Raw genomic sequence first — 12,424 nt, 5'->3', positions numbered from 1 at the left:
TTTCTTTAAAGCACCCCCCAGAGGATGCTGGTGACTACTCCAACTTCCTTGGCTACAGATAAAGAACTGGGAGTCTGGTGTAGTAATACCTTGCCAAAGGTCAGCAGGGAACAGGGGAGGAGCTATAACCAGTTCATCTGATTGCAGGGATAGAGCTCTGGAAGTCAACATTGCTGGCTAAATAAATGAATGAGCTTCTAAGGGTGCACCACAGGGATCTGTTCTTGATCCTGCTGTGGTCTACATTTTCATCCATGATTTGCATAAAGACTTAGAAGGCATGGTTATCAGATTTGCTACTGACAAAGCTGGGAGGGATGACTAACACAGTGATGGCAGAATGAGGATTCCGTATACTGGAATCATAGCCTAATATTAACCAAAAAAAGTAGATCAGAAACATAAAACCAAACATTTAAACTTTAAGATTCCAACTGTACACATCCAGTGGTTTGAAATACATGAGCTCAAGAGTATGTTACTAATAAAATGGGGAAAACATAAGTACAATCTATATTTTTTTAAATGCATGAGTGGCCAGGTGCGGTGGCTCATGCTTGTAATCCCAGCATTTTGAAAGGCTGAGGCGGGCAGATCATTTGATGTCAGGAATCAAGAGCAGGCTGGCCAACATGGTGAAACCCCGTCTCTATTAAAAATACAAAAGTTAACCGTGTGTGGTGGCACATGCCTGTCATCCCAGCTACTCGGGAGGCTGAGGCAGGAGGATCGCTTGAGCCTGGGAGGCAGAGGTTGCAGTGAGCCGAGATTGCGCCACTGCACTCCCTCCTGGGCAACAGAATGAAACTCTGTCTCAAAAAAGAAAAGAAAATGAGTATTTTATAAAAACATTATGAGCTGAGCACAGTGGTGCACGCTTGTAGTCCCAGCTATTCAGGAGGCTGAGGCGGGAGAATTGTTCTAGGAGTTCAAGACCAGCCTGGGCAACATAGCAAAAACAAACAAACAAACAAACAAACCTTTATTATGAGCATTCCAAGAAATAGCTTGTGATCAAATAGTACAGAAATAGCTTTATGTCCCCAGGAACCTGGTCAGTAGGACTAATATCAAGGCCTTGAAAGATAGGCTTCTTGCTTTCCGCATTCCTACTCCACATTGAATAACTTAGAGCAAGGCTTCTCCGCTTTTAATGTGCATATGAATCACCTGGAGGGCCTTGTTAAAACATAGATTCTGATTCAGCATGTTGGGGTGAGGCCTGAGATTCTGCATTTCCAGCAAGCTCCCTGATAATACAGATGCTAGTGGACCATGAAGAGCAAGGATTTAGAGAGCCCCAGAAGTTTGTCTGTGAAAACAGTCACTCTGATTATGCTGTGGGCACCTGTGTCTTTTCCCCTATAGCCTGGGAACTTGGAGAAGTAGAGGAGCTAGAGTTGGAGGTAAGGAAGTTCCCAACAGTAAGTGCTCAGCTCACCTGATAAGCAAATGCAATGAATGAGCAAAGAAGAATAAAAGAGACCCACTGAAAGAAAGAAAAGACCCATGGGGAGGGAATTTTATTTTAGCCCAGTGTGGGTCAAGAGAATTTCCAAATAGAACTCCAGATCGCAGAACAGCATTATAAAAAGGACGCGACTGCATCAATGAGAGTTCACGTGTGTTTGGAACCAATGTGAGGGGAGGCTTTGGGCTCCCCTTGACCCTGACCTTCCCTCTAACTCAGATCACATCTTTTATGCAGCAAAGGGGAGATCTAAGCCTGACAGCTGTCCGTGGGAAAATAACCTGAGGGCTTCAGTACAATGAGCTCAATTTAAACACCAGTGATTTGCAAATTTAGTCTGACATAATAGAAATATATCATCAAGTTGGAGGGCATCAGGGTCCCATGGAACAGACCATGTCTAGAGTATTGTGTTCAATTCCAGACAATTTATTTCAAGAGAGATTAAAAGCTACCATGTACTGAATTGCCTTTGGTTGCCAGGCACTGTTCCAAGCTTTCTACATGTATTAATGTATTTAACCCTCTCAACAACTCTATGAGGTAAGTACCATCATCACTCACATTTTACAGATGACTAAACCAAGGCTCAGAGAGGTTAAGGATTATAACCGGGGTCACACAGCTGGTGAGTGGGAAGCCAAGTGCAAACCCAGGCAGGCATATGACAGACCCTGTATCTTCCCCACTGGGTTATACGCTCTCCCCATACTTGCCTGACTCTTGAAACAATGATAAACAATTGAGCCCAGAAAAGGATGGCCAGGATGTTGAACTGGTACCACCGTGGGGAAGTTAGAAGGAAACTTAAGCTCAACATTAAGGAATGATACAAGTTGAAACTGTCCATAACAATAGAAAAAGCTACTTCACAGGGCAGTGCTCCTAGTCACTGGGGGCTTTCAAGCAGTGGCTGGCCTGACCATGTGCCTGAGATACTAGAAAGGCACCTGCTATATGGGAGAAAAGCTGACCAAGTGAAAGATTACTTTCAAGGCTGAGATTCTCAGTCCCTCCCCCATCCTGGTCATTCCATCTGGAAAAATAGACTCTGACACCAGGAGCACAGCGTCTATAATGAGCTACATTAAGCCCAGACTTGCCCCTGATTTTGGTGTGTGTGATGGAGAGAAAGTGACAGTAATGCCCAGACTAAAACTTGGCCAGAGCCAGGCTCAGTGGTGCGTGCCTATAATCCCAGCTACTCAGGAGGCTGAGGCAGGAGGATAGCTTAAGCCCAGGAGTTTGAGACCAGCCTGGGCAACGCAGCAAGACCCTATCTCGAAAAAATAAAGAAACTTGGCCAGGATGCCTGCAATTTGAGCCAAGGGAAGAGTTGCAGAAAATATGTAAATGAGCTGTTGCTGCTGACATCTCGCTCTTCCCTGACCTGTTCTCTCCTGAGGTTCTTGTGGAAGTGATAAACTCCTCTAAGCCGGCTGAAAACAGCCCGCTCCTTCTCAAAAACAAACATTTAAGGCCAGGCTTGGTGGCTCACGCCTGTAATCCTAGCACTTTGGGAGGCCTAGGCAGGTGGATCCTTTGAGCTCAGGAGTTGAAGACTAGCCTGGCCAACATGGTGAAACCCCGTCTCTACTAAAAATACAAAAATAAGCTGGACGTGGTGGAGCACACCTGTAATCCCAGCTGCTCCAGAGGCTGAGGCAGGAGAATTGCTTGAACCCGGGAGGCAGAGGTTGCAGTCAGCCGAGATTGTGCCACTGCATTCCAGCCTGGGTGACACAGTGAGACTCCATCTCAAAAAAAAAAAAAAAAAAAAAAGAAACATTTAAAAATATATAGAGTCAATTATAAAAAGTATAAAAGAGGTTCAGTGTTTTCTAACCCAAATTAATTATACTGCAGACCAGTACCTCATCCATATTATCAGGGTGCCCCAGAAGTGAGTGACAAAGCAACATCTCCAAGGAGGAAAGCAGAAAAGGACAGACGAGATGTGATCCAGCCCCATCCTGCCAATCCTTCAGCCAGTGACTGGGAAGCAGGGATCCTGGCTCTGAGCCAGAAGGTGGAGAAACAAGCTGAAATCTAGCCCAGGAAAAAATGTGGGTGTGAGAGTTCCATCATAACCGGAGTTCCCGCACCTCATTCCCTGTATGTCACCCCTGCCCCAAGCATAATGCCTGGAGAAGGTGGGGAAAGCGACTTACCCAGCACCAACTCTTTCAAGATATTGTGTTAATTGCTGTGGGGAGATACACATTTATCGACGAGAAAGACATATGTGGATGGAATATTTCAGAACAACTTGTATTTCCAACTGGCTGATTCAGCCAATTAAAGGACACTTTTAAAAATATAACTTAATAAGTATAAGTGTTGATGACTTTGGCCTTGGTTCTGACAACACCAAATCTGGAAGACACTGGGCCCGATTGGGATGCTTCCTATTTTGATACAAAAAAGTCCTTCCTGAGGTCTAGACACTCTCTGTCTCCATGCTTACCACTCTACCCCCTCCCTGCAGACTTTCCTAACAAGGAGGCCAGGACAGCTTGACCACACACAGCCCATCAGAAGGTGCCTGAGCTTCCCCTATGCCTGCCAACCCAGGCTTCTTTGCTCAGCCCCCTGGCCCCACTCCCTTCGAGGTTTCTTTCCACTGAGAACCCTCTCCACACTCCCCATCTCTGCTGTGCCACTCTTCCAGAGGTCTCAGGTTCTCTTCTTCCCGCCCCCCTCAGGTCTGGGTGCCACCATGAGGCAGATGTCACAGGATCTCCCCGTTACCCTCCCCCAGTGCCCACGTGCACTGTGACCTGGGTTCAGCCTCACCCACAGCACAAGTACTAGAGAGCTGGTGGAGGAGGCACTCAAGCATTTCCCTGAAAAGAACAGCAGGGCCAACAATGACTCCTCCTGTCCCCTCTTCCCCCACACTATGTTCTGCTCCCCCTGACCCCAGAGCAGGGTCCCCCCAGCAAAGCCACTGGAGCAAACCCTCCTTTCTCTGCTGAGTCACTTGACCTTAATGGTAAGAGACCAGAAGCCCTGGGGAAAATCAGCTCACCCAACTTCCCAGTCGCTCTCCACACTCACATCTGAACACACACAAGAAAAGTGACCCCTGTTACAGGGATAGCAAGGAAGAGCAGAAAGGTGTGGAGAGGAGTACAGAGAAAAGAAGAGAATGAGCGAAGCTCACCCTGCTAGCCACCACCAGGTAGTTAGCTGGCTTTAAGTGGGGACACTTGGTTTCTGGATTCAGAGAAGGCCTGTTCTGCAAAGGGAAGCTATGGCTCCTAGAGGAGCTGCTGCCCCATTGGATAGCCCCCTCCTCAATCACAAGTGGGCAGCAGGGAGCAAGGAAGACTACTGGCACTGGGTGTGGTCTCTGATTCTCCCTCCACCCTAGCTCTGCCTCTAAGCCCTGCCTCAGCTGCTTTGTGACTAGATTTCTGCACTGTCTGACAGCCCCCTCGATTATACCTAGAGCAGCTGACAGGCCCTCTCTGTATGCATGGGAACATGAGAGCAGCAAACACTCTCACTCTCACCCCCCTAGAGGAGGCAGCATCTACCACCTGCCTCTTCCAGAACACGGGTCTGGGCACCTGAGGAGGGGTGGCCAGCTGGGCAGCTCTGAGCCACCACAAATGAGCCATGACCACAGGGGAAGCCATGACAAAGTGGAGTCAAATAAATAACCACATCCCCCACACCTCTATTTCTCTTACTGGTTAATACACACCCACACTCACAGTTGGGTCACACGAGGGGCAAGAAGATGGCTCAGCAGGAAACATGGAAACATCCATAAATTCTAATTCTGATTCCTCCCTCACTTCCCAATGTGGCCATGGGTAAGTGACCCATCACCTCAGAAACAGACTCTTTGTATTCTCTTTCCCAGGGATGTTCCTTGCTGAGAAAAAGAATTCAGCGATATTTCTCCCATTTGCTTTTTTTTTTTTTTTTTTTACAGCCCAGAGGTCGTTAACTTTTTTTTTTTTTTAACACCTATTATGCCATGAATTCTTAGGGAATAGGTTCCAGCAGCTCAGGCTCCTTCCCATTGGTTCTCACAAAGTGTGCTTCTCTGGGTGGAGCAGGCTGGCGCTTTAGTTGAATCCAGGTAACTTTCTCTTTGGCTTCTTTCTTTTTCTGATCATTTTCCTTCACACGTTTCAGGAAGCTATCTCGGCTCTTAGAGTGCTTAATGTGCTCAATACGCACATTAATTCTCTTGGCAAGAATCTTGCCTTTAACTTGTTTGTTTACAACAATGCCAACAGCATGCTGGGTAACACTGTAGACTCTTCCAGTTTTGCCATGGTAATGCATGTGGGGCGTTCCTTTTTGAACAGTACCCATTCCCTTGATGTCTACAATATCACCTTTCTTATAGACTCGCATATACGTGGCCAAAGGAACAACTCCATGTTTTCTAAAAGGCCTAGAGAACATACATCGGGTGCCTCTCCTCTTTCCCTTTGTATTCGTCATTTTGGCAAATTACTGGAAGATGGCGGTTATGGCCAAAAGGCTCCCATTTGCTTTTGAAAGAAGAGACATATGGCTCTGTTCTGCCTGGCTCACGGGCGGTCAGAGTTTAAGGTGATCTCTCTTGTTCCCTAAACATCGCTGTTATCCTGTTCTTTTTTCAAGGTACCCAGATTTCATATTGTTTAAACACACATGCTCTACAATTTGTGCAGTTAACGCAATTATCACAGGGTCCTGAGGCGACATACATCCTCCTCGGTTTACCAGACGACAGGATTAAGAGATTAAAGTAAAGACAGGCATAGGAAATCACAAGGGTATTGATTGGGGAAGCGATAAGTATCCATGAAATCTTCACAATTTATGTTTAGAGATTGCAGTAAAGACAGGCATAAGAAATTATAAAAGTATTAATTTGGGGAACTAATAAATGTCCATGAAATCTTCGCAAACCACGTTCTTCTGCCATGGCTTCAGTCGGTCCCTCCATTTTGGGTCCCTGACTTCCCGCAACAAAAGGTCACCCTGGACAAGCTGGGAGAATAGAGTATATTGAGTGGGTAGATGGCAGAGTATATGGATGCAGAGATTAGGGGTTCCTACAAGAAAGATGCTCATCCAATTTCACAGTGTAAATCAGCTCTTCTTGAAGCACTGGGCATGCTCTCCTTGCCAGCTGGTACCATCGTGAAGTACCGATTCTCCTTATCAGAAACCCACCATCTCCCCAGCCTCTACTCACCCAGCTGGAGCTAGAAACGTACATCCCACTTGAATTTCAGCGGAATTCCTAGTCGCACACACCCACCACCCTGGCCTGTAACACCACATGTTACAGAGGCACCAAGAGCCGTAAATACCAAATCAAGAGCCTGGACAAGATACCTTCTGACTGCTCTCATTTTTACAGTTGGAAATGCTGCTTAAAGCAGTGGGTGCTGAGTAAATTAACAAGAAACCTAGAGAGACCAGGACACAGCTAGAGCTGAAGCTTCTTGACCCTCTGCAACCTTCTTCCCAAGCCATGGGCCCTAATTCAGCCATCAGCCACCCCTCAGCCCTCCCTTCAACACAGGGCAGGTTGGGCAGCTTGAAGCTGAAAAGAGAATACGCCCAAACAGCAAGGAAATGTCTCCCAGCCATAAATGCCTTGCCCGTTCTTCTGTTTGCAAAGAGCAAAGTCCATGTGGGAAGGGAAAGAACAGTACCAGCTAGTGAACCCCACACAAACCAACCCGGTCCTGAGAGATGGACACACAGGCTAAATTCACACAGCATGGCTGAAAATGGAACCAAGCAGTGTGGATTCCTTCATTCGCTCCTGCTTCTCATTCCAGGCCTTATCTTTATTTTATCACAATAAATATTTATAGGGTCAGCATTCGGCCTGGGTATTCCACAGCCACTCACGCCCCTCTTGCTTCAGGCACTCCCAACTCAGCCACCAGGTGCCAACCCCCCCCCCCCCGCCGTCTCCCCCACCCTGCTGACCTTAGCCTGTGCTCAAGGCCACACTTGGCAGACATCCTGCTGACTGTCATCTCCATTGTCAGATGGGAGATAGACAATGAGAAACGGGCTTCTCTGGGGACTGGTTTAAGGCTTTCCTGTCAAAAAAACCTCCCAGAAGCCTGAGGCCTCTAGGCATGGCCTGGGCCCCTGACACCAAGTCTGCCCTCACAGTGAGGTCCAGTTGCTTGGCAACCAGAACAGCTTGTCGGGAGGGGTTAGCTTCAGCCCACGCAGCTAGCCCCACCCATCCTTCCCGGCTGACTCCCCTCAGACACGGAGGGAACACCCAGACTGCTTCAAGCTTGGCCTTCTCTTTTCACAGCTCTCCTCAGTCCCAGCCTCTGCAGTCCCCGAGACAGCAGACAAGAGGAGCCTGAGTTCCGGGCCTGGCTCCAGGCCCTCAATTTTAAGGCGGCCAGGACAGACACCTGGGATCTGTTTGGATCTTGAGATCTCTCTTTCTCTCCCTATAAGAATCCTTGAGTTCCTGGCCGGGTGCGGTGGCTCATGCCTATAATCCCAGCACTTTGGGAGGCCGAGGCGGGCGGATCACTTGAGGTCAGGAGTTCGAAACCAGCCTGGCCAATATGGCGAAACCCCGTCTCTACTAAAAGTACAAAAAAATTAGCTGGGCATGGTGGTGTGTGCCTGTAATCCCAGCTACTTGGGAGGCTGAGGCAGGAGAATCACTTGAACCCAGGAGCTAGAGGTTGCAGTGAGCCAAGATCACGCCACTGCGCTCCAGCCTGGGCAACAGAGCAGGACTCCATCTCAAAAAAAAAAAGAATCCTTGAGTTCTCCTCACAGCAGGAATAAAACTGGGCAGCAGATTCAGCAGGTGTTAGGGTGGGCTGTGGACCTGAGCAACAGAGACCCAGCTCGAGCCTTGGCTCCAGGACTTGCTGCTTCTGGCCCTAGGCAAGTCATGAGACTTCTCAGTCTCGTTGACTTCATAGATCAGAGTGGCGAGGATCCCCCAGGTGATGGCACCCGGAAGGTGAGAGCAGTGGGGGAGGGCCTATACATACCTGAAGAGCCTTAGTGCGCATGCTGTCTCAGTGTTTCACTGAAAGAAGTGACTCATCTGTGAGTGTGAAAGCAAGTTGAAGGGTGAAGACTATCCTTAAAAATAAATATGTATAGGCCAGACAAGACTGCAATATGACACGCACCACTTACAGTAAGGGTAACACGCATGTGCTCCTGGAATGTATTTCTACTGGTTGCAGTCAAAAATTTTGATGTCTTCCTTTTAAAACATTCTGGCCAGGCGCAGTGGTTCATGTCTGTAATCCCAGCACTTTGGGAAGCTGAGGCAGATGGCTCACTTGAGCCCAGAAGTTCAAGACCAGCCTGGACAACATGGTGAAACCGTCTCTACCAAAAAATAAAAAAATTAGCTGGGCACAGTGGCGAGCATGTGTAGTCCCAGCTCCTTGAGAGGCTGAGGTGGGAGGATGGCTTGAGCCAGGGAGGTCAAGGCTGCAATGAGCTATGATGTCACCAGGACACTCCAGCATGGGTGACAGAATAAGACCGTGTCTCAAAAACAAAAACAAAAATAAAAAAACCTTCCTTGCTCTTGCAGATGTTCCCACCTGTGTAACTTGCGTTCTGCCCTCAGCAGAGTGAGCTGGTAAACTCCTTGAGGTAAGAGCCATGTCTCTAATTTCTCAAGAATTCCAACCATCCCACCACCATCCCCTCCGCAGGGCTGGGCTCAGAGCAGGGTTGGCCTCTAGTGCAAGCTCTTCACAGGCTGGAAAGCAGCCACCAAATCAAAAATCACTATGGAAGGAGAGGAAGGAACCCACCGCTGACGGTGCCAGGCACTGCTCCCAAACATGGGCCCTAGAGGTCCAAGTTCTCTCCATTTTACAGATGAAGAAATCAAAGCTCAAAGAGGTAAAATTGTCTGGGAGATGGGGGCGGGGGGAGGACCAGGACTGACGTTTTGGTTTGGATGGCCCCTGGTTTTATCACTGCCAGAGTTAGCTCCTGAGCCGCCCTGCCAAATCCCCTAAACGTCCCATGAGGGCCAAGACGACTCACACTGCAAAACATACACACAAAGGGTCGGAAACAGCACAACATTCTTTCCTACCTGCCTTTTTCTGGCTTTCCCAGTCCCACGAGGGAGAGAGGAGAGCGCTGTGCTGGGGGCATCTGGGATCTGTCTTCCTCCTTGTCCAGCCCTTGTCCTTCTCTGCCTCTTTTGAGGCTGACTTCCCCCAGCTCACCACCCTCCTCTCCGAACGCCAGCTAACCGGTTACCCGGGCAACCCAGCTGGGAGACCGCCAGTTACCACGGCAACCCAGCATGGCCGCCAGGCTGCCTTGCTTAGGAAGGTCAGGGGACCAGCCGGGCTACCGAGCAGCTGGGATGCTGCTGGCAGGACTGGCCCAGGCAGGGGGAGTGGGGTGTGGCGGGGGGGAGGTGGCCTACGTGCCTGAGATAACTAAGTTCCTGCTGTCAGGGGCCACCTTTCCCTTTGACATGTTTCCCATGAAGCAGGCTCCCCCAACTTGGGCATGAACCACAAGCCGTCCTCCCCAGTTCCATCACCCAAGCCGAACCTGACCCCTCCCACCTTCTCTACAGAGTTCCGGTCGCCTCACCTCCAGGAAGGCTTCTCAGACTGAGCAGCAGCCAGCTGTCATTCAGCCTAACCCCAGGCCCTCTCACCCTCCGCCCTTCCTGAGCATATCCAGGAGTCCACACATATGCAACATGCGTGTGTCAGCGTGCAGATGTGGTCTCTCTGTGAAATATGGTGGTAAAAATCATAAGGAAGAGCTAATATTTTCTAGTACTTACTATGTGCCTAGCATGTTGTAGGTGACTTGTGTGAAGTTTCTCAATTGAGCCATACAACAATCATATTATCCTCACTTCGCAGATAGAGTGCCTGAGACTTAGAGAAGGTGAGGGACTTACTCAAGGCTGCACAGGTACTAACCAGCAGAGACAGGGTGAGGCTGTGTAGGGACCAGCTTCCTGGAATTCCTTCAGCTCCTGCCCTCCCCAAGCTCCTCCCACCAACCAATCCCAGGCCTGGTTTCAAGGTGACATTTTAACTTTTATTAAGTTATTAAGTTTCACCATGCCCAACATGGTAAAAACTCATCTCTACTAAAAATACAAAAATTAGCCAGGCGTGGTGGTGCATGTCTGTAATCCCAACCACTCAGGAGGCTGAGGCAAGAGAATCGTTTGAACCTGGCAGGCAGAGGTTGCAGTGAGCTGAGATCTCGCCACTGCACTCCAGCCTGGGTGACAGAGTGAGACTTTGTCTCAAAAAGAAAGATTATTTAGGCCAGGTGTGGTGGCTCACACCTGTAACCCCAGCACTTCCGGAGGCCAAGGCAGACAGATCACTTGAGGCCAGGAATTTGAGACCAGCCTGGCCAACATGGTGAAATCCCATCTCTACTAAAAATACAAAAATTAGCCCGGCATGGTGGTGCATGCCTTGTAATCCCAGCTACTCAGGAGGCTGAGGCAGGAGAATTGCTTGAACCTGGGAGGCGGAGGTTGCAGTGAGCCAAGATCGCACCACTGCACTCCAGCCTGGGCCACAGAGCGAGACTCTATCTCAAAAAAAAAAAAAAAAAAGAAAAGAAAAAAGAAAAAAAGACTATCCAGTGCCACATGTTTTCTTCATATTATTTTACTTCATTTCCTCCTCGCCGCTGCGGAGACTTCAGTCTCCTAACAGGATAGCTTAGGAAACAGAGACCCAGAGAGGTTAAGTAATTTTCCCAAGCTGAGACCCGGCTTAAGGTTTCTGCCTTGGGGAACCTCCTAGGAGAGTCTATCCTTTTCTTTTTTGGCCACCAACATATGTAGCATATGTCTGTATCATATACAGCATGGTCGTTTGCTCACTCATCTGCTCCCTTACAAGAGCGTGAGTTTAAAAATTTATTTTTGACCGGGCACAGTGGCTCACGCCTGTAGTCCCAATACTTTGGGAGGCCGAGGCAGGAGGATCACTTGAGCCCAGGAGTTTAAGACTAGCCTGGGCAACAAAGTGAGACTCTGTCTCTACAAAAAATAAAATAATTAGCCAGGTGTGGTGGTGCATGCCTGTGGTCCCAGCTACTCAGGAGGCTGAGGTGGGAGGACTGCATGAGCCTAGGAGGTGGAGACTACAGTGAGCTATGATCATGCCACTGCATTCCAGCCTGGGGGACAGAGTGAGGCCCCATATCAAAAATAAATAAATCAAAATAAAAATTCATTTTTGCAACCTAGTACCTGCCTGGTACATAAGGAGCATGCAGTAAGTATGTACCCAAAGCAAATGGTAGGGCCAGGCTCCCAAGTTCTACCCACCACTTAATTCCATGCTGTCTCTACCACATCACCCTGTCTCATTCACTCAGCCAATCAAAAAGCAGTTACCAACCATTTTGTGACTGGCTCTGCGTGAAACATCACAGATACAAATAAGACAAATCAGGCCATCTCTTGCCTTGAAGAAGTACAGTGGAGTGAGAGGCAAGGCTGAGGAGAACAGGGAATAAATTCCCCACCACTGCCCCCACCCAAGGCTTTCTCATGAGTGTTTCTCTGTGCCTGCTCCTTGGGGCCTAACCCTCCCATCCAAAGCTTCATATATCCAACCAACATTTGTTGAGCACCTACTATGTGCTAAGTACTGCCCTCTAATCACTCATAGTTGTGGGGAGAGTTGGCAGGATTAGAAGACAATGGAGTCAGGAATTACTGGACAGTAGAGAAGTGACTGAGAAGGTCAGAGTCCAAGAAGCAGTGGCCAGGGCCACCGGGAGCATATGGAGAACTTTAAAGAGCTTTCACATTTGATGTGATCATGGACTTTCAGGTCGCATTGCTTTATATTCACACCTACTTCCAACACCTAACTCATTTGATCCTTGGTGATAAGGGCAGGGTGGGAACTATTATTCCCATTTTAGAGATGAGGATACTGAGGCTCAGAAGGGGAA

The 12,424-nt window shown here is 48.6% G+C and overlaps 1 protein-coding gene across 19 annotated transcripts in view; it reads right to left on the bottom strand.

The window, feature by feature from the left end:
- The window catches only part of PLEKHA6 (pleckstrin homology domain containing A6), a 157,823-nt gene that overhangs the window by 120,437 nt on the left and 24,962 nt on the right, over positions 1–12,424 (bottom strand). For 2 of the 19 annotated variants that reach the window (XM_057301566.1, XM_057301569.1), the window contains exon 1: positions 9,555–9,721. The exons of 16 other annotated variants lie outside the window; for them this stretch is intronic. In XM_057301566.1, the coding sequence (XP_057157549.1) occupies positions 9,555–9,616 (62 nt within the window). In that variant the 5' untranslated portion in view covers positions 9,617–9,721. Of the gene's footprint in view, positions 1–9,554; positions 9,722–12,424 lie in introns of those variants that run through there. One more of the 19 variants, XM_057301579.1, reaches the window with a different exon arrangement.

This window comes from Pan paniscus, chromosome 1, assembly GCF_029289425.2.
Source record: "Pan paniscus chromosome 1, NHGRI_mPanPan1-v2.0_pri, whole genome shotgun sequence".
In the NCBI taxonomy this organism is placed as follows: domain Eukaryota; kingdom Metazoa; phylum Chordata; class Mammalia; order Primates; family Hominidae; genus Pan; species Pan paniscus.
This window is presented reverse-complemented; position numbering and strand designations above follow the sequence as displayed.